At 47.6% G+C, this 26,721-nt stretch overlaps 1 protein-coding gene across 1 annotated transcript in view; it reads right to left on the bottom strand.

The window, feature by feature from the left end:
- Positions 1-26,721, bottom strand: part of FRAS1 (Fraser extracellular matrix complex subunit 1) — a 1,313,599-nt gene that overhangs the window by 636,410 nt on the left and 650,468 nt on the right. Inside the window, exon 18 of the mRNA XM_078676362.1 lies at positions 5,769-5,929. Within this exon, the coding sequence (XP_078532488.1) occupies positions 5,769-5,929 (161 nt within the window). The remainder of the gene's footprint in view (positions 1-5,768; positions 5,930-26,721) is intronic.

Genomic DNA, 26,721 nt, shown 5'->3' with positions numbered 1-26,721 from the left:
TTTTTGCGGTTCTCCGGCATTTAGGTTTCGGCCCCAATTTCTGTGCGTGGGTAAAGTTACTTTATACTAAACCCCTAGCGCATGTAGTGGTGAATGGCCATATTTCCAGGGATTTTCATCTCAGCCGAGGCACGCATCAGGGGTGCCCTCTGTCGCCCCTGCTTTTTGCCCTGATCCTTGAGCCTTTGGCAGCATGGATACGGTGGGACCCCATGATTAGGGGACTCAGCTGGACCGAGACGTGGGAGGACCGCATATCACTGTATGCTGATGATATCCTCCTCTATTTGACCCTACCCAGACGCTCGATTATAGTACTCCTTAACATCTGTGAAATCTTTGGGCGGGCCTCAGGGTACACTATTAATTGGTCCAAGTCTGTTCTATTCGTCCTTAAAGGACCCCCACTGCGGCTTATGGCTGACTGTCAATTGGTGATCACTGACGTACCCGTCAAATATCTGGGGGTCTGGATAACGCCTAACCAAGAGGCCTTCTTTCAGCGTAATTTGACGCCCCCCCCCCTTGAACGCTTTCGTAGTGATGTAAAACATTGGCACACCTTACCACTGACTCTTCTAGGGAAAGCGGCGCTATTTAAAATGATGACTTTGCCCCGAATGCTTTATCTCCTTGAGAATACTCCATTTCTTGTGCCTCTTAAGTATTTCACATCCATAAACGCACTGGTCTCAGGTCTCCTTTGGGGGGACAAACCAGCATGCATTTCCAGATACAAACGAGTTAGGGTTTGGTTTGATGGAGGCATAGCCCTCCCTGATATTCAACTATACTATTGGGCGGCCCAATTAAAGATCATAAATCATGTCTGCATGCTCCACAGACTGAGCCGGCATATAAAGCGGACAGGTATGACCTCGGAAGTTGCGGTGTGATGGCCGCACTCTACGACACAAAAAGAGCCGCGGCCTTGATTGGCCCTACGGCCTATACGGTGCGGGTGTGGTATTTGGCTTCGGCTCGCCTTAAATGTAAGGACACACTTACGCAAATGACGCCGCTCTGGTCGTCGCGTCGACTGGGCCGTCTATGTAACAGTAAGGGCTTTGAAGCCTGGGACTTGATTGGTATCTCTACGGTTGGAGACCTTTGGAGGCGTGGGGCTGTCCTTTCCTTTGAACAACTTATAGAACAATATGACCTAGCACACACGGAGCGATTCCGATACTTGCAGATTAGTCACGCACTCAGGTCACTGGTCCAACCCGGTGAGGAGCTACCTGAATCTACCCCATTAGAAGATAGGCTTCTTACGGAACACATACCCAAGAAGGCGACCTCCTTAGTTTATCGTAAATTCGTGAATAACCTGCCTGACACTACTTTGAAGTTAAGGACAGCATGGGCTGCGGAGGTGGGTGAGTTCGATGAGTCGGACTGGCAGGCTGCGCTCTCCTCACCGCGGGAAGTTGCTGTACCAGCTAGGCTCCGATTAATACAGTTAAAAATTCTGCACCGTGTTTACTACACTAGAGTCACTCTTCATAAGATAAGGAAAGCTGCACATAAGTATTGTCTCCGGGGATGCGGTGAGGAGGGAACATTCTTTCATACCAACTGGCACTGTCCTCAGATTACCGGCTTTTGGGTGAAGATTATGCGGACTATATCGCAAGTGGTGAAAGACTCACTAGTCCCGGAACAGCGTTGTTGCTTATTAAACATTTGGGAACCAAACGACCTCAATCACTCCATGCAGGGCTGGGCCACACTGAGTATCATGTATGCTAAAAGGAATATAGCTAGCTTCAGGGGGTCCCCTCTGGTGCCGGCACTCAGGGAATGGTGTTCGGACTTAGACTCTGCAATAGTGGCTGAAAGGGCAGTGTATCTGAACCGAAAATGTCCGCATAAATGGACTAGGATCTGGGGTGCATGGAATGAGTATAGAGGGTTCATATGTGAGCCACCATAGATAGACAGCGACAGCAACTCCAAGTAGGAGGGGGGGTGGATGGAGGTCCGGGGACGGGATGGGGGGGCTGACGTCATGACACAACCGTATTGTTATTTCCACGTGCCGATGTAATGGATTCCTTGATTTGCCACTATCTCTGTATGCATGTAATGCTTTATAAATGCCCATTGTTTGTTTTTTGGAACTAATAAAATTGTTTTCAAAAAAAGAAAAGTCGACTCTGGAGCCACAGGATATACTTATTCTGGTATTAAAGCCACACTTCATCATTTTAAGGATTGCATTCAGAAATTGAAGATCAGGTTGGGGTACCAAAGCTCTGGTTCTATGTACTCCTGGTACATATGGACTTAAAGACTGATCAATCCCAGGGTGTTTTGATTGGTCCAATGGAGTTTTGAGGCTGGTGCCATGCTCTGCTGAAGTGTCTGAACTGGCTAAGGTGTAAACAGTTAGACCCATGTTTCAGGGCCCTAAGCCTTGCAACATGGTGCTTTCCACCCAAGAAGCACTTGCAATGCTTGTCCCCAGAGGATCACTCTTTACCAGAGTTATAGCAGGTACAGGAAGAATGGTAGCAACTTTCTTATAGTACTAATAAGCTTTATCTGCTAGAATATTTGCTAGGTTCCATCCATCTTACACATGTGTAACCATTTCTGTCCAGCGATAGGGCCTCTTACAGTACCAGCTCTTGTCTGGATATTGACAAGAGATGGTTGGTCAGCAACCTTGGAAATATATTCAGTGCAAAAATGCAAGACCTTAAAGTATGCTGCTCTCCACATAAGATACAAGCCTTGTGAGGGCCAGTCAGCTAGAACTAGTTGCTGTATCAAATGCATTGATTGGTGAATATGCTAAAAGGTACATTTGTTAAAATGAGGAGATTCTCAAACTCATTTAGGTAACAGTGCTCTTTTGTGATAAGTGTTTTCAGATCATGCAAATAAATAAAGGCAATTCCCAAGGGAGAACATGATAAATGAATACAATTGACTTGGAACTTCTGAATCAATAAGCTGACTTTCTTACAAAGTCACTTACTTTTGGGGAGTGCAGTTGGTACCCTGATGTTATCATGCCTCAAATATAGTAACAGAGCCTACTTTGGTTTACCTTTCTATTTAGAATACCCCCTTCAAAGGCGGAATGCAGGATAGTCCGTTTTCCCCTGAAACCTGTGATTTATCCTCAAATATCAGATCATGAAGTTGCTTCTATCAGTGAGTTCTCTAACGGAACAAAATACTGAGTACTAGTATGTAGTTATAACAAGAGACACCACAATGATGCAAATCAAGAGCAATGCTCTCACCCAGTGAATGACAAAGTCATCATCAAGCCCCTGTCCCAGAATACACACTGAATCAAACATTCTGTGTTAACATTCTGAGGTTATTCTTCACTGATGATTACAAGAAAGTACAGAATGATGCAACTCGAGATCAAGGATAAATTCCAGTGAATGACAAAGGCATCAACTTCCCTCAACCAGTCCATATCTCAATGAGACTGTATTATAATATAGCAAAAATAAGTTAATACTCCAAGCGTTGAACTATTCTTCAAGAAATGTTTAAACATTTCAAAGTTAGGCGGGGATTACTATGAATGATGAAACCAAGCCTATCATCCCATCAATACCCAGAATGCCTGGAGGACAAAAAAATAAGCATTTTTTTCTGCTACTATCTATAACAAGCATTTGCAATGCAATAGGTCTCGCATTAGGAAAGTTTGAGCTATTGGTATTGTAAATGGCAAAGTTTTTATTTATGTTTCTTTTTTTTAAATAGCTAAATTAATAGCTTCGTCATTTACAATGCCAATAGTTATAACTTTCGCAAATGTGATACCTATAGCATTTGTAATGCAATATGTTTTGTATTTACAAACCGCGAGAGGACAAAAAAATCCGGACCACCGCCTCCTCCCAGGCCTTCAAAAGTGACCTCAAAGTTCTCCTCCTCCAGAGACACCTCCAAAAGTAATTCACGTCCTCTTGCTATTTGTGAGGAAGACTTCCCACTACTGATAATTTCTACTTTCCATGACCATGGAAGTGCCTTCCCAGTGTATGCCTGTGATTGGAGGGTCTGCCTTTTTGCAGTATTTTCCATGTACTGGTGTTCGGTTCCCTTTTCTAACATGCACACACCACTCTGCCCTTGCAACACACGGCTGCTACCTCTCACATGTCTTTGCCTTTGATACTTGCACAAGTGCCACCTTGCCCATGTAACGCTTGTTCCTGAGCCTGAGTGTCTAGCACTTATTGCAGGACTATACCTCTAATTATACTCTGTTTTCTCTTATAACTGCACACTTGTCACTTTCATTTCCTCTTGTGCACTTTTGACTACCTCATGTATTTTGGTTGCTCACAATTTTTACTCAAGTATTTTGTTTGCTCACGATTGTCGCTATTACCTTTACTACCTCATGTATTTTTGGTTGCTTATAGTTTTTACTACCTCATGTATTTTGTTTGCTCACAATTGTCACTATTACCTTATGTAAGTAACGTATGTTTTTGCAACCTGTTCTTTTGTAATGTTTCTCATTATGTTTCATTTCTGTTCCTAATGTGAAGCGCTCTGACGCCTCCGGGTAAAGTCCGCGCTATATAAAAATGCATGAATACATAAATCAATAAATACCGCCTTCGGGTAAAGTCCGCGCTATATAAAAATGCATAAATACATAAATAAATAAATACCGCCTTCGGGTAAAGTCTGTGCTATATAAAAATGCATAATTAAATAAATAAATAAATACCGCAAAACATCCTCGTTACTCTGCCGGCCTGCGACCAGGAAGTCAGGCAGGCCGGCGCGACAACAGGAAACAGGAAGTAGGAGGGCGGGAGCCTACCCCGCCTCCCACGGAAGAGCCGCGATTGGAGCCGTGTTTGGAGCACCGGAGCAGGCAGGAGCCTACCCTGCGCCCCGGTGCCGAAGGAGGGAAGAAGAGTCCTGCTGCCGGGCCCTGCAGCTGAGAGCCGCCGCACGAAGGAAGCCGGTGAGTGGGTTGCTGGGGGGGGGCAGCGCATGTGTATGTGTGTTTGCGTGCGTGTGTGTGTGTGTGTGTATGTATGTGTCTTGGAGTGCGTGTGTGTGACTGTGGGGGAGGGGGTGTGTGTGTGAGCGAGTGTCTGTCTGCAGGACGCGACGTGCGCGTTCGCGCACACGAATCCAAGCTCGTGCACCCTCTTGTCCTCATTCCCCCCAGACTGATCGCTATTGGTCTCCAGCTGGACAAATGCATCCTTGCAGGATGCATTGCCAGCGAGACCCAAAAAAGCAGGACAGAAATCTAATATAGAGAGATATGAGAAACGGAATTCATGTAGCATCATTTGTATTTTATCAGCTTACTCACAATGGTGATGGTCAAATCATTGCATAACTTTTCAGCTTGCAGCTTACGACAAAAGTACAGCTTCAAATTAATAGGTATATAAAGATCCATGTGAATATGCAAGCAACTCCAGTCTTTCTACTAATGGTCTCCGTTTTTTATAAGGTCATAAATGAGACAACAGAAAACATTAATCTGTGCATCCAAAGCGGATTACGTCAAGTGTTTTGCATGCAATAAAGTTGTTGAATTTCAAAATGAGACCAGAAAGGTGACCCTACTTTTGCTTTAGGTCTTCCAGCGCGCACTTGAAAGCATTTAATTACATAACAGAAAAACCACGTGTGAGAGAGAGGAACTCTACTGCCATGTGTCTTCTCCATAACAATGTTCAAATGGTATATGTTAAGGAAGTGGAATTCTTAAAGATGTAAGAATCAAAATTATATATTTGAAAAAAGATTACCTGAGATGCCTTTAAGGTCCTTGATGGTGACTAGGTTCGAGCACACATGTTGATGTCTGTAAATGGACTCCGATAAAAGAAAGTGCAAGTTGTGCAAAGGCAAGGTAGAAATAAGGGGCAGCATTCCATCTTGATGGGGAATTTGGACCGAAATATGAATCCTGGAAGGAAGAAATGGCAATATGACATAAAACACATTTTGCCACAGTAACTGCCATCTAATTAATTTCTTTGTCTGAAATTTGTTTTCTAGTAAGACACGCAATGTAAATGAAAATAAATGTGGCCAAATAAATTGTGTCCCTTTGAAGCCTGTAATTTGGGGTAACACTCATGTGGCTTCCTGCATGAGGGAGGTAATGCCTCTCTGGCCTGCAATCCCTCATTGTTCCCATTCCTGAGAGTCGTTGGCAGGTCTCTCTAGGAGTGCAAAAAACGGTTGTGTTGAACAGGTTCCATATATGCCCAGGAAGACACAGGAGTTTTAAAGGCTACAAATTGGCAGCTTTATAAAAGCTGCACACTGCAACAAGTTACATTAAGTTTGACATTATATTCAAGTCAAGCTTAATGGACAAGTTACTTACCTTTGGTAACGCCTTATCTAGTACAGACATGATCTAGTTGCAAAATCTTTACCTTTGAACTCCCTAGTGTCAGGCTGGATGCACAAGACTTTTCTTAGCAGTACCCCTGCGTGCCAGTAGGTGGCGTCAGTCGCCTCTGAGTGACGTTGTCGGCACAGTGTTCGTAGCCATCGTGACATCCACATCATCAATAAAGCCGCCACTCCTGTGCACTGACGTCAGTACTTTTCACAACTTTCCATGCCAGAAGTAGGGAGCCATTAAGTGACTGATCATGGTGTGTTAAAAGAAGCTAGGGCCCTGAAGGGGGTATAGGAAAACAAGGGTACCCTGATAAGCGAACCTGGGGTTGTAATAGGTTTACAAAAAACAGCGATTCAGGGTTGGCCTTACAAGGTCCGTAGTTACTGACCCGGTGGGGCGAAGAGCAATTATTTTCAGAATGAACATTTAATCATGGAGGGAGCGAGTGTGTAGGGAGACATATATGTTTTTTTTACAATTGGTAACAGTCAGGGATTCATCAGGTGCTCACATAAGTGACAAGGTGTGTTTTTTGTGACAAGGTGTGTGCTCTTATTAATAAAACATCACAAATACAACAGAAAAAAGGAACTCCAACTAAATATGTACAAGGACGAAGGAGGTTCCGTTTGTGGGTGGTGTCAACGACATTTCGATCTTTAATTAGTCAAGATTATCTTCAGGACAGGGGGGTGAGCAATCTGAAATTCTTATTGAAATAGCGTGTTATTGGGGTCTCAGTCGGATGTATTTATTCATGGGTCCGCGTTTCTGTAGGAAAAAGATTGAGTTAGGGAGCCCTTAGGTATGAACAGAGTAATTTATTAAGCATAGGACGGTGTATTCCGTCTCGTGTGCAGAAGCACAGGCATTGTGATGTTTTATTATTCAGAGCACATTCACCTTGTCACAAAAAAACACACCTTGTCACTTATGTGAGCACCCGATGAATCCCCGACAGTACCAATGGTAAAATAAACCATATATGTCTCCCTACACACTCGCTCCGTCCATGATTAAATGTTCATTCTGAAATTAATTGCTCTTCGCCCCACCGGGGCAGTAACTACGGACCTTGTAAAGCCAACCCTGAACCGCTGTTTTTTTGTAAACACAGGATCCTGAAGGGGAACATCCCTACACTAAAATACAATTCCGCAGAGTGGGGAGGATGGGTGGAACGTTAAAGAATCTACGGCTAGATCATGTCGCTACCAGATAAGGCGTTACCGAAGGAAAGTAACTTGTCCATCTGATAGAGACATCTGGCCGCAGATCTTTTACCTTTGAATACATACCCAAGCAATACCTTCCCAGGAGATGGGACTGCAGAAAAGCTTTAAACCAGGAAATCCTGTACGACAGAGCGGCTAAACAGGGCCTACCTGCGAACCTGAGAATCTAGGCAGTAGTGCCTGGTGAACAGGTGCAGAGATGCCCACGTGGCCGCTTGGCAGATATCACAAATAGGAATACAACGCTGTAGGGCTGTGGTAGTTGCTTTCACTCTGGTGGAATGGGCCCGAAGGCCTTCAGAAGGCTGCTTCTTTCGTAAGGCGTAACAGATTTTTCTGTAGAGGATAACCCAACAGGAGATGGTTCTCTTTTAAACAACACGTCACTTCTTTGCTACCACGTACCCCATAAAGAGTTGGTCATCCACAGGGAAATCTTTAGTGTGATCAAGGAAGAACAATGACGCTCTTATTGGGTCCAGACGGTGGAGACGCTCCTCTAGCTTGGAAGGGTGTGGAGACACGTAGAAAGTGAGTAGAGTAACAGACTGTCTCAAATCACAACCTTGGGCAAAAAGGATGTAATACTTCTCAGGACAACTTTGTCAGGTAAGGAGGATGTGATTACTGTGCCTGCAGTTCGGTCACCCTCCTGGCAGAGGTGATTGCCACCAATTAAGCGTTTTTGATAGTGAGCAACTGTAGAGGGCAGTTGAGCAGCAGCTCAAACAGTGTGCACATCAAGAAACTAAGGACAAAATTAAGGTGCCACTGTGGCATAAGAAAAGCAAAAGGGGGAAACAAGTGGGTTAACCTCATTTAAAGACCTCTGCACCAGAGGCGACTTAAAAAGCGACGGCTGATCTGGCAGCCTAAGAAAATCGAGAGGGCTGAAAGGTAGCCGTTCAAAGTGCCCAAAGCAGAGCCCTGCTGGGCCGATCAAAAGGGTAAACAAGAGAATATCCGCAAGAGAAGCAGATTAAGGATGAATAGACCGTTCTTTACAGTATTTGCAAAATGTGTTCCATCGGCAGGAATATACCGATTTCGTGGAGGGACACCTGGCTGCCAGAATAACTTCACAGTCCAATCCAATCCAAGGAAAATGCTACTTACCAGTATGCATCTGTTTTTGGCATGTAGAGCTGCAGAGTTGCACACTGTGCATAGATCGCCACCTAGTGTTGAAATGAAATGAAATGACTGTACTTGTAAAGCACACTGCTGCCCCAGCAAAGGGGCGTCCTGGCGCTGTACTCATACTGCTGTGGAACCCTTCCTGGCTTTTCCCTGTGAAATGTCCACTCCAGGGCACCCCCAGGGTGAAGCCAGGCATCCCAGCGCTGTTGGGGCCGTTGTGGAGATTAAGCAAGCTATTGCCCAGAGTTGCAGAGTGGGACCCATGATTAGAATAGGCACCGAGGCGAGAATTATCAGGTCCAAGGAAATTGAGCCCAAGACCCGCTGAGGCGGGAATTGAACCCTGGTGCCGGGCCAGACCTCTGCATCAGGGTCTGCCGCTCTAACCATTGAGCCACACTTCTCCACTGCTGCTTCTGTTGGGCCCGGATGTTTGCAGTTTGTTGTTGTCCCAAAAAGTTCTTTGGAAGTCACGAGATAGGTGACTCCTCCTTTGGACCACATTGCGCATGGGCATCGGCTCCAACCCCAGATTGTTTTTCGCCATAGGTAAATGATGGAGCTTTACAAGAAAAGGAAGGATGCCCATATAATTTGTATCTAATTAAGATAATACTGGAACAGACAAGGGTAGCCGGGGAGGCGGGTGAGCGTGTGCAACTCTGCAGCTCTACCTGCCAAGAACAGATGCATACTGGTAAGTAGCATTTTCCGTTCGAGGCATATGAGCTGCAGATTGCACACTGTACATAGATTGTATAGCAGTACCCACTCTTAGCGGCGACCACCCCTATCTATTGCAGTAGTTTGGAATAATGTTTTGAGAACAGCCTGGCCCACATTAGCTTGTTGTTTTGTTTGCACATCTACACAATAGTGTTTTGTGAATGTGTGCGGTATAGACCATGAAGCTGCTTTGCAGATATCATCTAGGGTGTTCCCTAAAAATGCCATTGAAGCCCCTATTTTTCTTGTAAAGTGGGCTTTAGGAGGAACAGGTAACATACGTTTAGCTTTGTGGTAACAAATCTGTATGCATTTGACAATCCATCTAGCTATCCCAGATTTTGAAATGGGATTATCTTTCTGTGGTGGTGAGAAAGACATAAAAAGTTGTTTTGTCTTACGAAAGGGTTGTGTCCTCTCTATGTAGTATAGCAATGCTCTCTTGACATCTAGGGTATGAAGAGCTCTTTCTGCTACTGTCTGTGGCTGCGAGAAGAAAACGGGCAGTTCCACAGATTGATTGAGATGGAAGGGAGAAATGACTTTGAGCAAGAATAATGGATTAGTACGCAGAACTACCTTATCGTGATGCATTTGCAAGAAGGGTTCTTGAATGGTTAGTGCTTGTAATTCACTAACTCTCCGCAGAGAAGTAATAGCTACTAGGAACGCAACCTTCCACGTTAAAAATTATAGTTCACATTTGTGTAAGGGTTCGAAGGGAGGTCCCATTAACCGTGTGAGAACAACATTTAAATTCCACACAGGTGAAGGTGGTACTCTGGGGGGAATTATTCTTTAAAGGCCTTCCATAAAGGCTTTAATGGCAGGCACTCTGAATAGAGATAGATGTTGTCTGTTTTGCAGATATGCTGCTATTGCAGCAAGATGTAGTCTAATAGAGGTATAGGCTAAGTTACATCTTTGGAGATGCAGTAAGTATCCTATGATGTGTTGAATAGACACATCTAGAGGATCAATATTGTTGTTGTGGCAATTTATTACAAATAGTTTCCACTTGGCTGCATAACATGCCCTAGTGGTTGGACGTCTAGCTTCTGTTATGACATTCATGCAGTCTGGAGGAAGGTTTAGATATCCGAATTCTAGGATTTCAGGAGCCAGATCGCAAGGTTGAGCTGAGCAGGGTCTGGGTGTCTGATCTCTCCACGGTTCTGTGTTGAGAGGTGTGGAGACGGGTGCAATTTTTGGTGCGGTACTACAGATAGTTGTAGCAGTGTGGTGTACCACGGCTGTCTGGCCCACGTTGGAGCAACTAGGGTGAGAGAATGCTGCTGTAGTTTGCGTACTACTAGTGGCATGAGTGGTAGAGGTGGAAAAGCGTACGCAAATCTGTTTGACCAGTTCATCCATATCGCATTGCCTTTGGACAGTGGGTGTGGATATCTGGCGGCATTTGGAGTTTTCGTGGGTGGCAAATAGGTCTATGCGAGGTTGTCCCCACATCTGAAAGAATGGCTGAAGAACTTGTATATGAAGTTCCTACTCGTAGGTCTGTTGTGTTTGACAACTTAACAGATCCGCTATGGTATTTTGTACTTCTGGAACATGCTGGGCTAGAAGGAATATGTTTTGAGGTATAGCTCATCGCCATATGTCCTGTGCTAGTTGAGAGAGCTGCAGGGAGTGTGTGCCTCCCTGTTTCTGTATGTAATACACGGCTGTCATGTTGTCTGTGCAGACTAACACAGCTTTGTTTGATACTTGCTTTTGGAAAGCTTTTAGTACTAGGAATATTTCTATTAACTCCAGATGATTGATGTGGAATAACTTTTGTTGCGGTGTCCACCTGCCTTGCATGGTGTTTTGCAATAGGTGGGCTCCCCAGCCGGAGAGCGATGCGTCCGCAGTCAAGATTATCTGAGGAACTGGCTCTAGGAACGGTCGTCCCTTGGAAAGGTTTTTCGTGTTCCACCACTTCAGAGAGCAATGAGTCCGACCGTCTACCAACACTAGGCCTGTTAATTGACCTTGAGCCTGGTTCCATTGTCGTGATAAGCATTCTTGTAGCGGACGCATTTGATGTCTTGCATGGGGCACTATGAAAATGCTAGAGGCCATCATTCCTATGAGTTGCATGAACACTTGTGCTGGAAGGAAGTGTTTTAGCTGAAACTTTGTTAGAAGAGTTTGCATACTGGCTATCCTTGCTGGAGTGGGATGAGAAAGCGCTGTTGAGGTGTTTATTGTGGCGCCGAGGTACTGTTATTTATTTATTTATTTATTTATTTAATATATTTGTAGAGCGCAAGCCTGTCACCCAGAGGGCATCCTGGCGCTTTGATCAGAGAACCAAGCACTTGCCCGAAGCAGTCGCGCAACCATTACTTAGGGAATAAGTGTGTCTTTAAGGCCTTCCTGAACGGAAGATAGTCCTTGTGACTCCTAAGAGAGAGTGGGAGGGAGTTCCATAATTTAGCTGCAGCCACGCTAAAAGAGCGACCACCCATCCTCACTCTTTGAAACCTTGGCACCACCAGCAGGTGAGCCGACGAAGACCGCAGAAGCCGTGGGGCCGAATACCATGCAAACATATTTTGCAGCGGGATAGGGCCCAAAAGGTGTACAACTCAAAACACCAAACATGCCGCTTTAAACTGAACCCGTAGATCTACCAGGAGCCAGTGCAGATCTCGTAGCGCAAGAGTGGAGGAGCTAGACCTGGGTCGGGAAAGGGCCAACTTAGCGGCCATATTCTGCACCCGCTGAAGCTTCCCAATCAAATTTTTTGGAGCCCCCAAAAGAAGTCCGTTGCAATAGTCGAGCCGACTTAATATAGTCCCACGGACTACTTCCGGCCTGGCCTGAACAGGGAGAAAAGGCAGAACTCTGCGTAACATGCGTAGCAGCATCATACATGTTCCAGTGGTTTTGTTGACATGTATGTCCAGTTGTAGATTAGGGCCAAACATTACCCCCAGATTGCGTGCTGACTCCGATGCCAGCACGGGTTCGGAAAAGGTACTAGGCCAGAAGTTCGCGGGCAGTGCCCGCGGAATACGATCAGTAGAACAGTGGAGCACCTCCGTCTTCGAGCTGTTGAATTGCAAGGAGTTAGCTCGTAGCCAGTCCGCTGTGGCTGCCATACAGCGATGGAAGGTGCCAAGCGAGACCGCATTATTCCCTTCCAAGGAGAAGACCAGCTGAATGTCGTCGGCATAATTAAATGCCGAGACCCCGAAAGATTTTATTAGCTGGACTAAAGGGCGGAGGTACAGGTTGAACAATATCGGGCTGATGGCCGAGCCCTGTGGAACCCCCTGTCCTATTTTCCTTGGCTCAGAGCTAAAAGGCGGAAGTGAGACCAACTGTTGCCTACCCTCGAGATATGAAATCATCCAGTCTCTAGCCCCCTCGTTGACCCCGCACTCCTCCAGCCTCCGGACCAGGGTCCGATGGCAGACCGTGTCGAACGTTGTACTTTGGATGGTTGTAGATGGGACTTGGCGTGGTTTATTGTGAACCCAAATTTGTGGAGCAGCTGTATCGTGGCATGAGTGTGTTCCACGCATCAGTTGTATGAGCTGGCTTTTATGAGCCAGTCGTCGAGGTATGGGAAGAACATGGATGTGCTGTCTTCGTAAATGCGCCGCCACTACTGCCAAGCATTTGCTGAATACCCTTGGTGCTGTTGCGACTCCGAATGGGAGTACTTTGAATTGATAGTGTTGCCCATTTATCACAAATCTGAGATACTTCCTGTGAGCCTTGTGAATGGGAATGTGGAAGTATGCGTCCTTGAGATCTAAAGTAGCAAGGAAGTTGTTTTGTGACAGGAGCGGAAGGACTTGTTGGAGTGTGACCATGTGAAAATGGTCTGACTGTATGTATATGTTTAGCGGACTGAGGTCTAGAATAGGCCTTAGAGAGCTGTCCTTCTTTGGGATTAGAAAATATAGAGAGTAAACCCCCTTGTTTTGTTGGTGCAGAGGAACTGGTTCTATTGCACTTTTTTGTAGCAGAGATACTACTTCTTGCTTTAACAGTGATAGATGTACTTGTGACATTGGACGCTGTTTGGGTGGTATGTTTGGGGGGTAAATGTTAGTTCTAGACCGTAACCTGACTGAATAATGTGTCTCACCCACCTGTCTGATGTGATGTTTGTCCAGGCAGGAAGGAATTGTTGCAGTCTTTCCCCCACAGGAGTGGAATGTTGGGGGGGAAGGGGAGGAAAGTCATTGGGTAGGGGTAGAGGCAGAGCGGGAGTTGCTGGTTTTGCCTCTGTTGTTGTTACCCCTGTAACCCCCTCTTTGGTAGCGCTAAGTGAATGTGGATTGGCTAGGGGTCTTGTAAGAAGTGGAGGGACTTTCCGAGGAGTAGCCTCTAGTGTTGCCTCTGTATGATGAGCGATGAAAAGAACTTCTGGGAGCTTGCTGCTGCAGGGTTCCCATAGATCTTGCTGTATCCGTGTCTTTTTTCATCCTTTACAAAGACACGACAACATTTGGGCCAAATAAATGTGTCTCATCAAATAGCTGATTAAGGATGGAGTTTTGTACCTCAGGTTTAAAACCTGAAATACGTAGCCAAGCATGTCTACGTAGTAGGGTGCTGGTATTGATTGCCCTTTAGGCGGTATCTGCAGCATCTAGGGCACAATCGAATGGAAGTATTAGTAATATTTTTACCTTCCTGTAGAAGTTCATTGGCCCTATTTTTGTATTTGTCTGGTAGATGCTGTATTATGGACTCTAGTTCATCATAATGTGCTCTGTCATATCTGGGCAGCAACGCTTGGGTATTGGCAAAGTGCCAGATATTAGCTGCTTGTGACGCTGTTCTTTTGCCGAAGGCGTCAAGTAGCTTCGATTTTTTGTCTGGTGGTAAGGCCTCACCTGATGTCTCAGAATTAGCACGTTTACGTGCATTAGACACTACTAAAGAGACTAATGGTGCTGGACCTTTAATATAGACTGGATCTGTAGGGGCAGCTTTATATTTTTTCTCAATGCGAGGATTAAGGACCCTAGTCCTGACAGGATCATTAAAAACTTCTGTTGCGTGCTTGATGACACCCTTAAGCATTGGCAAAATGGCAGTAGACCAAAAGTGTCTAGTAGGAAATCTTCCTACACCGCATCAGTGTGTAAGTCCACCCCATGATATTGGGCAGCTCTTTGGACTAGTAGTTTAAAACCTATAGTGTCCTCTGGTGGGGAAGGTCTAGAAGGGTATATAGCGTCTTGTGGGACATAAGGCACATAAGGGGTGTTGTAATCATCCCATGGATTAGGTGACTGAGGGGGACTATTGGTCCCTGCTGGGTCATGTGCACCCCCACCTGTGTCATCAGAGTCTATGTCTGCATCATCATCTGGATTAGGGGGTGGTGTAGGTGAATGGTGAGGTGGAGGAGGTGTAGGAGGAGGAACAATATGGGGAGGTGGTGGAGAAGGGACTTTTAATGGAGAGGTTGCAATGTCCTTTCTTTGGAGGAGGAGGAGGTGGTCTCTTCTTGGAGCTGAGAGTCAAGTGACCAGTTTTAGGATCCTTAACAAGAGTTTTTTGGTTAGTATCAGGTGTGAAAAGTTCCTCTGAATAGGGAAATCCTTCGGTGTCGAGGATTTTGGCTCTGTAGGTTTTTTCGGCACCGAGTCGGTAGCTGGTTTTGGATCTTTTGGTTTAGAAGTGTGCCCTTTTGAAATGTCCTTTACCGGAACGTGTTTCTTCGGTTCCGGGTGATTTTTCGGGTCCGAAGCGTGTTCTTGAGCTTTAGGCTTTTTTTTGGTCGGCTCCGAATGCGGTTTCGGCATGGATGAGCCGCGGCCAGTCTTCGGCGTCGTGTGCTTAGGTGTCGGAACAACAGTCGGCGTGGTTGCGGAAGATGGCTTTTTCTTCGGTGTCGGTATAGGATCGGCACCAGGGATAGGCTGGCTCGAGCCCGAGCTGTCTGAAGGCTTAGTAGGCTTCTTTGCCGGGCCTGAAGGCGGGGAGTGGGAAGCAGTCTCTCGGTGTGCACCCGGGCTCGAAGGTGAGGGTGTGCCCGAAGCCTTTTTGGAGGGAGTCGAGGAAGGGTTGGGGTCGACGATCTTACTTATGACCCGTTGAGCTAGAGTGACTTCCTCGACGTCGGAGTCTTTGGCTTCTGAAGAGCTGGTACTCTCTTCGGCGTGCTGGTGTTCTGGCACTTCGACGCCCTCTTCAAAGATGTCGTCGGGGATGGAAGGAGACAAGCGAGCCATAGTTCTTCGAGATAGTCGGTCCCGAATCGGGTTCTTGGAGGAAAGAGGCACAGACGGAACAGTCGTTGGCCTCATGCTCCGGTGAGAGGCAAAGGTTGCACACTTCATGTAGGTCGGTGTGGGGAAACTTCGACCCACATTGAGGACACTTTTTGAATTGCGTCATTTCCATGAGCCAGGAAGTAAGGCCTAGGTAGGCCCGAAGGCCTTCGTCGACGACCAGAATCGAAGACTTCGAAGTGGTGAAGAATCGCATCGATGTGGAGCGCGATCGAAACAATACCGTCGAACTGGGTGAGGATTGCACGCCTAAGGAAATTCAGTTCCAAACCAGAGCGCAGGAAACACATCCGAGCCCGATGGCGGAAAAAAACAGTCTGGGGATGGAGCCGATGCCCATGCGCAATGTGGTACAAAGGAGGAGTCACCTATCTCGTGACTTCCAAAGATCTTTTCAGGACAACAACAAACTGCAAACATCCGGGCCCAACACTAGGTGGCGATCTATGCACGGTGTGCAATCTGCAGCTCGTATGCCTCGAACATAAGCTTTATTCGACAGTTATGTCATCAAAGCAAAACACAGAAAATAGTTCTGAAGACGCATATATAAACACAGTTAAAAAAAAAACATTTGTTTAGAAAATAATTAAAAATCTGTCCACTAAAATAGTAAAAATATGTTAAAACAGCTTAGGACGACTAAATACGTTAATACTATAAAACCACTAAGCACTTTACATTTCATTGTATTGCATACCGCAGGATCACAATTACATCAATGCCAAGCCCAAACATATCAAAAACAGTACCACTACATCGAGCATGCGTCTAGCCTGCTCCACAAATACATATACAAAATAATAGTACAGATACTGGCCTTCAGCCTACAATAAATGCCTTTGATCTAATGGCCCATGTCCATCCCAGGAACTTTGCTAATGCAATGACAATAAGAATTAAGGTTTTCGCGCGCAATAATCTTAGCGCAACGTCATTCCTTCTGGTGCCTAATAACCTGCAAATTGGTGTCAGCCATGCTCGGCGGGGGCGGCATAAGCTGGATATGCAAACAGCATATGGGCCAGTGATTCCGATTGGGCGTGACAAATAGGATAGGATTTGTCACAAAGATTATCCCATATTGCTGTAAACGATCTTAGCCTACCCTAAATTGGAAGTACAACTTCCGATCACACGGCTTTGTTATGGTATCCTAGTACTGTTCCAACCCTGAGGTTGATTTGACTTCTAGGAACCTTCCCATAAGTGAAGACGTGTCACTATTCCCATAAGTGTTTAGGGTCACCCAATCCCAGTACTTTTCTTTTAGAATCGTCTTGGGGGAGAAACAGGGTACTCGCTGGATTCTCCCATAGTGCTGCTATAAGGAGTAGTTTCTTACCTGAAACTCCATTTCTGTAGTAGGGGTATCTCTGTGTATAGTCATAATCATGTGAATAGTCCCGCCCTTGTGCGTGGCCCCCGGCTTCGGGGTCCACGTACATGGGCGGGACTATTCACATGATTATGATTATACACAGAGATACCCCTACTACAGCATCTAGTTTCTTGGAGGTCCTGAACTTCCGCCAGTATTGTTCAGGAGTGAGCCCATACCGGAGGCATAAAGCCTTCCTCATGTTGGCATTGGTTAGGGTTCCCGCCCTGATAGAACGTCCCTCCCCGAAGCCTCAAAGTGTTTCCATAGGCCCGCCCCCAATGCTTTTCAGGCCCCTCATTCATCCTCAGTGCGATCTCATATGCTGTGAACCACACATAAATGTCATCACCCCTCTGGTAATCTCGCACTAAATCCTTGGGAATGTACACCTTCCTTCCTGGCACTGGTGGTGCGCTGCCACCATTTGAACTGGACTCTGTTTACCCTTAATGTCAAGTTCCCTCATGCTTAACTCATGAGCGAAGAGAATCCGTTTCTCTTTCAACGCGAGAGCGTTCCTGCTCTCCTCTGCTTTAGTTTAAAGTTTTAACACCTCCAACTCATGCAGTCTGAGCCTTTGGTTTTCCTCCAGCTCGTCTGGTGAAAAACTCCTCCCTGAATGGTTACTACCAGCCCCTGCGGCTGGTCTCTCCATAGGCACATCCCGTGGACCAAATTCATTCCCTGGGTAATCCTCATCCACCTCAACATCACCAGTCTCCTGAGCCTCCTTGGCTTCCCACCAGGCCCTCAAAGGCCACTTGGAGCTTCTAGGCGCTACTCATTATGGGACATCTCAAAGCTCTGCAGAATTTCCTCAACTGGTCAACCTTGCGGGTAAACAGTGCCTTAATGTTGAACTCTGATTCTGCTGCCTCAGCCTCACCAGCTGTATGGCTCTCTCCCTGAGACATGATGTGTGGTTTAAAGGTTTCTCAACATTAGAACCAACAATTCCAAAAACACAATATGTGGTTGTGTCGTGGTCTGCGATCAATTTATGATAAACACCAATTACTGTGAGTGATTTTGTACATACATGTTTAATTTACATTAGGATCGAATCCCACCGCTCTGCCGCCAAATGTTGGAAGTGGGGGTCCTAGTCTCTCACTGCCGCCACCAAATGAGGGAGGCGGGAGTTTCTGTACCACACCGCTGTTGCCAGGTGTGACATCCTGACCCCTCGTTTCAACATTAGGCTAAGTAAGGACACCTTCTGAGATAGCCCTGCTCACCCCCTTAGTAGCTTGGCACGAGCAGCCAGGCTTATCTCCAAGGCACGAGTGTACAGTATGTGCAATCACACTCACAGCAACCCACTGATGTCACCACAAATAGACTACACACAAGTTTTATTAAAACAAGTGTAATCTTTATGTAAGAAGATATACGATATGACCACACGATACAAAACCAACATTTAATAATGGGAAATATTCCTTCCTGTTGATTAGTAGATTCTAATCCCAACCACCACTTCTAACCAACGGGTAAGTCTTACTTCTGACCGTTCCCAAAAGGTTAGGCAGGTCCTATTGCTAGAATCACACATGTTGCAAAAGAAAAGAAATACTGCAATGCGTAATGATATATCTCCGTTCTATGCACTAGAGAAACAATGACATACGTAGCGCCACAATCATGTACTTTGCAACAGGAGGAATAATGCAATGCGTATCACTACCAGCATGCCCTGTGCAAAGAAGAAACAAAGCAATTCGTCACGCTACAATCATATGCTCGTGCAATGGAAAAACAATGCAAAGCGCCACGTAATAATCCTGGAATGTGCAATGAAGAAATAATGTAATGCGCAATGTTACAATCATGTACTCTGCAAGGGAAAAATAACGCAGTGCGTAGCGTAGCGCACCCAGCATATAGTTACTCAGACACAATTAAAGTCAGGCGCCATACGACCGTTTGATAGTTCGTTAGCGGCAGTAATGCAAAGTGTAATACGACAGTTTAGGTGCTCCGTTAACAGTTTCCCCCAATCATGGATCAATGATGACACAAAAGTACTGCTTCTCACTCTGACCCCAGCACTGCCCCACCTTGGGTCAGCACAGGCCTAGATCCGAGCCGAAGCAGCAGGCTTGCTCAGCTGACAGAAGCGAGAGGCCGAGAGAGAGTGGACCTCCGGGCATGCACCCCACCCCACCCCAGGTGGTGATCCACGTTACCTGGGGAGCGCGACCCCACTCTCCTCTCCTCCTTCAGCGACTTGGGCCTTGATCCAGAACTCCGTCAGATGGGCACAGCGAGCTCGGGCCGGCGGCTCAGCTCCTCCGGGGCTGCCTGTCCGGGCCGCTCCTGCTTCACTCCGAGGGCCCGATGTCCTGGCCCTCCTTCCGGCGGTCTAAGTAGGCACCGATGTCCTGGCCCTCCTTCCGGCGGTCTAAGTAGGCACCGAGAACCGCCCTCAGCACTGTGGAAACCTACTTTGATTTTGGTGCACACACCACCCAGGCACTCCTCTCCAGAGCCTGGGGTTGCACCGCGACATGCACTCTGCGCGTCCGAGACTCGCCTCTTTGGTGCACACGATGACCCGGCACTCCTCCCCAATGCCTCAGCTTGCACCTCGACACGCACCCTGCACGTCCGAGCGTCACCACTTCTCCCGGTGCACTCGAAGACCAGGCACTCTTCACCAACGCCTCAGCTTGCACCACGACCCGCACCATGCGCGTCCGAGACTCACTTCTTCTCCCTGTGCACACGACCAGGTGCTCCTCACCAACGCCCTGGCTTGCACCACGACACTCACCATGCGCGTCCGAGTCTCCTCTCTTCTTCTGATGCACACAACCGCTTGGCAGTTCGGGCTGCACTGTTCCCATGAGGCACAGGGTCAGACTGATTTGCATATGGCCATGTCTGAACTGGGGTGGCAGCGTGGGCTAAAGAACGGTGATGGATTAAACCCAGATCAGTTGACTGGGTGTGAGTGTTTGATTGGTTCAGATGCTCCGTCCATCACCACCCCCTTTTGCACACAACGACCAGGCGCTCCTCACCAAGGCCCTGGCTTGCACCACGACACGCACCATACGCGTCCGAGTTTTACTTACTCGCTCCCGGTGCACACAATGACCAGGCGCTCCTCACCAACGCCCTGGCTGCACCCCGACACGCTCCTTGCGTGTCCACGACTCAGTTTACTTCTTTGTGCCCACGATCACAAGGCACGACTACTGAGGGTCTCAAGCTGCAAAAGCACATCGCGTTGCTTGGGAAGTCTCTGGAAACTTTTATGTTCCCATGTTTCTAAACAGGGAGCCAGCTCATCTCTGGCCCTTGGAGTTCAGGACAAAGCACAGTCCTGTTCAAGAAGGGGGGGGCACCACCCACTGCAGAGTCCCTTCAGTCTCTTCTTTAGTAAAAGGTACAAACTGCAGGCCAGCCCCAGATCATAAGGCAAGGGTCAGTCCTATCCAGCAGTCTCTTCAGCAACTCCTTCTTTGGCGAAGGTTCTTCTTGATCACGAAAGAGGCCAAAACCTTTGCAGACTCGACCTGTCCATTTCACTATTCAAAACTAACTACACCACATTCCAGGGGTTTCAGTTCTCTTAGTCATACCGCTTCATGTCTTTGAAGTTCTTTGGGCTCAGGAGTCCCTGACCCCTCCCATAATCAGTTCTGGGTGTCTCCCTCCAAGTTTCACCTTTCTCCTTTGATACTGGGGGCCTGGATAGCACCAGCCCAGGCCTTTTCACCTCCCGGGCTTCTCCTCCCCCCTACTCTCCAGATGCAGGGCAGCCTGGTGCCATCTCAACCCCTTCCTGGGTCAAGACCTCTCCCAGCTCCTCTCACCTCACAGATCCACAGTTTTTCTCTGACAAGGACTCCAATCTTCTGGATCCAGGCAGGTCTTCCTAGAACAGCTTTCACTTCCCCAGTGGCAGTGCGTTTTACTTGGACGTTGCTTTGTAATGCTCGGAATTCATCGAGTTCCTGTAACAAAGCCAAATAATTATTGATGTCAAATTGTTTTTCATCCGCCACTGTGCTGCCACAATCGAGGTCATGTATCCACATTCTAATCCTGAACAGGATTTCATATGGAGTAAGGCCGCCCAGGGAACTTCTTGTGGAACAAGTTACTTACCTTTGGTAATGATATATCTGTAGGAAACATTAGTAGTGATAGATTCCTTACCTTAGAATTACCCCCAGGGTGTCAGACTGGATCCGGTAAGTTTTTGTCAGCAGTACTCCTGCGCGTCGGAAGGTGGCGTTGTGCGGCTCCATGTCCGCGGTTGGCTCGTGGTCGCCGAGATGACGTCGCGGCAGCTACTTAGACGCCGCCCTCGCACGCTGACGTCAGTTCTGTACACGACAGATGTCTTGTAAGGGGACACCACGTTCCAACGACGTAGTGGCAGTCGTCGCCCTGGTGGAGTGGGCGCGCAGCCCAAACGGAGGCTCCTTCTTAACCAGAGAATTACAGGCTTTAATACACAAGACGACCTATCGGGAGGTCGTCCGCTTGTGTATAGCCCGACCTTTCTTGGCGCCAACGTAGCCAACAAAGAGCTGGTCATCCACCTGGAACTGTTGTGTGCGGTTCAGGTAAAATGAGAGCCCACGTTTTGGTTCCAGATGGTGGAGCCTCTCTGGAAGGCTGCGGAGGTGGAAAGAAGGAGGGCAAAGTGATGGTTTGCCCGATGTGAAAAGCAGTGACAACTTTTGGCAAAAAGGATGGACGGGTTCTGAGCACAACCTTGTCCTGATGGACAGACGGAAAAGGAGGTTTACAAGAAAGAGCCTGGAGCTCACTCACCCTCCTAGCGGAGGTGATGACAACCAGGAAAGCAGTCTTTAAAGTTATTAGACGTAGAGGACAGTTGTAAAGAGGCTCAAAGGGAGCGCACATTAAATATGTGAGAACCAGGTTCAAGTCCCACTGGGGCATCACAAAAGGAATAGGAGGGAAAGAGGTGAGTAATGCCTTTGAGGAATCTATTTACAATAGGGGACTTGAAAAGAGAGGGCTGATCAGGGAACCTCAGGAAGGTTGAAATAGCAGAAAGGTAGCCCTTGATAGTGCCCAGAGCAGAGCCCTGCTGGGCCAAAGAAAGAAGGAACAAAAGGACTTCTGAAAGAGGGGCAGAAATGGTATCCACCTCCTTTGCTGTGCACCATGCCACAAATTTGTTCTACCTGCAGGTGTATACCAACTTAGTGAAGGGACAACTTGCAGCCAGTATCACATCACAAACTTCAGGAGGCAAGTGTAAAGGAATCAACTGCAAGGAGGTGGAGCCTGGGCAGGTTTGGGTGGAGGACCGTCCCCTGCTGCTGCGACAGAATATCCTCCCGAAGAGGCAGTCGGATCGGAAGATCGATGGTCATACTGAGTAGCTCGGGATACCAAACACTTCGAGCCCAGTATGTGGCCACAAGAATGACTTGGGCCCGGTCGCACCTGATCTTCAGCACCCTGGGCAGAAGTGGTATAGGCAGAAATGTGTACAACAGACCGCAACTCCACTCGCGACGAAAAGCGTCGCCTAGCGGGTGCCGCCTTGGAAATTCCAACGCGCACAACTGCTGACATTGCGTGTTATCTTCGGTGGCAAATAGATCTAACCAAGGTTCTCACCACTGCTGAAAGAGACCTTGCGCCACGTCAGAGTGAAGATGCCATTCGTGATCCATCATGCACCTGCGGCTGAGTTTGTCCGCCCTGGCGTTCAGTGAACCTGCCAGGTGTTGAACCACCAGGGAAATGCCCTGATGTTCCAGCCATGTCCAGAGGCGCAGAGCCTCCTGACATAGGGTCCACGACCCCATCCTGCCCTGTTTGTTGCAGTACCACATGCAGTGAACACCTGCACTTCTCTCCCCATTACAGAGGTAAGGAATGCTTTCAGTGCAAGACGGATCGCCCGGAGCTCCAGAAGGTTGATATGGAGCCGGGACTCCGCCGGAGACCAGAGGCCTCTGATCTTCGCCTCTCCCATGTGGCTGCCCCATCCCAGGAAGGACGCATCCGTCACCGCTGTTTGCTACGGTTGCGGAAGGGAGAGGGATCTGCCATTGACCCAATGCCGATTTCTGAGCCACCACTGCAATTGTTGTGCAGTGCCCTCCGAGATCTGGACAGACTCGGACAGGTTCCCCTGATGCTCCTCCCACTGGAACTTCAGGTCCCACTGCAGAGCCCACATATGCCATCTGGCATGATCGAACAGCAGGATGCAAGAGGCCATGAGGCCTAGCAGCCTCATGGTCATCCTGAGGCTGCAAGATCGGTGGCAAGATCAATTTTTTGGACAAATGACAGGGACAAGCATGGGATTCTCAGGGGCTCCATCGTATGCTAATATTTTCATGTCCCATTTTGAGCATGAATACATTTTGATGAAACAACAATGGAATGAAGGACTAGTCATCTATGGGCGATATATTGATGACATCTTCTTGGTATAGTCCAAGAGTCAGTCAGAACTTGTAGATCTCATCGCTGATCTTAGCACTAAGAACCCAAGAATTCAGTTTACTCATTCTATTAGTTCAACATCAGTACATTACTTACATGTCCTTGTCACTAATGATCAAATCAACAAAAAACTCACAACAGACATCTATTCTAAACCCACTGATAGGAACAACACTTTGATGTTTACAAGCTTTCATCCCAGAAGTCTAATCATGAACTTGCCATACTCTCATCTCCTGAGAATCAAAAGAATTTGTACTACACAGTTTTTATTTGAGAATCAGATCCATAAGCAATGTCAGAAATTTGAAGAACGAGGATATCCCAAAGATATCCTAAACCAAAGCCTAGACAGACTTGCAATAATTGACCGTCAAACATTGTTGAACCCCAAAACTAGATCTAGTAAAAATACTTTTACATTTGTGTCTAAATTCTCAACAGCTACTAGGCAAATCAAACAGAGTATTTTAAGGAGATGGGAACTTCTTCAAAATGAGAGTGAATTCAATGGTATATTTCAAGAGAAACCTATATTTGCCCACACTAGGGGTCGCAATTTGATGGATTTATTACGCTCACCTCAAAGTTCGCAAATTTCTTCTGAATATAAAGGTACTATGAAATGCAAAAACTGTGTACATTGTAATAACATTATTGTTGGCAACTGTATTACCCACCCCATGACAGGTAAAAAGATTAGTCTTAAGCACACATCAGACTGCAATAGCACCAATCTAGTTTACTGTTTGAAATGCCCTTGCGGCAAACTTTACGTGGGAAAAACAGAACGTAAATTTAAAATCAGACTCACAGAACACAAGAGTAACATTAGGACTAAACAAAAGAGTTCCCCTTTAGCCACGCATTGGGACGAAAACCATCACAATATATCACAATTACGAGGACAGATTTTAGAATTAGTACCTAAGAAAGAAGGTCAAGACAACTCTGCCAAACTATTACAACGAGAAACATATTGGATAGACTTTTTAGGTACAGGAACTCCTATTGGTCTCAATGATAGGCTAGATCTAGGGTGCTTTTTATGAATACGTAGGAAAACTTTATTGTATTAATGTCCTATTGATGCACAGCTAGCCTTACCCTTTGTCATTCGGATGATACATTGCTATATATTGTGTATTTTTCTGTTTCTATTCTGTTTAAGGACGTTTTCACCACTGTACATTTTTTTCACAAAAGGTTTCCAGGCGAGTCACTTATCTATGGATTGCCCGGTCTAGTAAAAATGTTAGACTATTTAATGTTAGGAGTCTCCCTTCAGAAACGTCGTGGCAAACTTCTGAGAAATTAGGATGAATCCTAATAATATTATCATTTCTTAGTTCATCTCCCCGTGCACCAGTTTCGAAATTTGAATCGACATGTCCTGTTTTAGAGACAGCTTACAACTTTAAATGATACCCTTGCAGTCATATATTTGAGTTCAATGCCATATACTACATCTGGCGTAGTGACTACATTTCCCAGAGTTCACACCTCTAGGGCGGGTCCAAAGGAACTCTTTAAATTGTTGTATGGTATCCCTGCGCGGTAACACGGTTTCACCTGACAAGTAGATTTCCAGACAGGGCTATGCTCCAAGCATACAGCTACATCATTTTAAGAATAAACAGAAAGATTCTCTTGTTGACTTTATTTCAGTTATGGACTAGATCATGGGTACTCACAAACTTTCTCTTGGGGGCCAAATTTACAGTGTGGTTTGTGGCCGAGGGCCGCACTGGTGGGGGCGGGGTCGGAGGGGGAGGGGCGGGGCTAAAGCACAACGAAAACTTGTGACCATGAGGTTGCACACAGGTCCCTGCCTTCATCCACTGAGCCACCAGACTCAGCATACATACATCTCTCTCTCTCCTGCCCTCCCTCTCCATCTCTCTCTCCCTCCTGCCCTCCCTCCTGCCCTCCCTCTCCATGCTGCCCTCCCTCTCCATCCTGCCCTCCCTCTCCATGCTGCCCTCCCTCTCGGTCCTCCCTCCCTCTCCCTCCCTCCTGCCCTCTCTCTCCCTCCTGCCCCCCTCTCCCTCCTGCCCCCCCTCTCCCTCCTGCCCTCCCTCTCCCTCTCCATCTCTCTCTCCCTCCTGCCCTCCCTCTCCCTCCTCCCTCTCCCTCCTGCCCTCTCTCTCCCTCCTCCCTCTCCCTCCTGCCCTCTCTCTCCCTCTCCATCTCTCTCTCCCTCCTGCCCTCCCTCTCCATCTCTGCCTCCTGCCCTCCTTCTCCCTCCTGCCCTCTCTCTCTCTCTCACTCCCCCCTCTCCCCTCCCTCTCCATCTCTCTCTCCCCCTGCCCTCCCTCTCCCCCCTGCCCTCCCTCTCCCTCCTGCCCTCTCTCTCCCTCCCTTTTCCTCCTGCCCCCCTCTCCCTCCTGCCCTCTCTCCCTCTCCCTCCTGCCCTCTCTCTCCCTCTCCATCTCTCTCTCCCTCCTGCTCTCTCTCTCCCTCCTGCTCTCTCTCTCCCTCTCCATCTCTCTCTCCCTCCTGCCCTCTCTCTCCCTCTCCATCTCTCTCTGCCTCATGCCCTCCTTCTCCTTCCTGCCCTCTCTCCCTCCTGCCCTCCCTCTCCCTCCTGCCCTCCCTCTCCCTCCTGCCCTCCCTCTCCATCTCTCTCTCCCTCCTGCCCTCCCTCTCCATCTCTCTCCCTCCTGCCCTCCCTCTCTCTCTCTCTCTCCCTCCTGCCCTCCCTTTCCCTCCTGCCCTCTCTCTCCCTTTCCTTCTCTCTCTCCCTCCTGCCCTCTCTCTCCCTCCCGCCCTCCCTCTCCCTCCCGCCCTCCCTCTCCCTCCTGCCCTCTCTCCCTCCCTCCCTCCTGCCCTCCCTTTCCCTCCTGCCCTCTCTCTCCCTGTCCATCTCTCTCTCCCTCCTGCCCTCTCTCTCCCTCCTGCCCTCCCTTTCCCTCCTGCCCTCTCTCTCCCTTTCCATCTCCCTCTCCCTCCTGCCCTCCCTCTCCCTCCTGCCCTCTCTCTCTCTCGTTCCATCTCTCTCTCCCTCCTGCCCTCTCTCTCCCTCCTGCCCTCTCTCTCCCTCCTGCCCTCTCTCTCCCTCCTGCCCTCCCTCTCTCCCCTGCCCTCCCTCTCTCCCCTGCCCTCCCTCTCCATCTCTCTCTCCCTCTCTCCTGC

Source organism: Lissotriton helveticus, chromosome 2_1, assembly GCF_964261635.1.
Source record: "Lissotriton helveticus chromosome 2_1, aLisHel1.1, whole genome shotgun sequence".
Taxonomy (NCBI): Eukaryota; Metazoa; Chordata; class Amphibia; order Caudata; family Salamandridae; genus Lissotriton; species Lissotriton helveticus.
The sequence above is the reverse complement of the archived record's forward strand: the minus strand, read 5'-3'. Positions and strand labels throughout refer to the sequence as shown.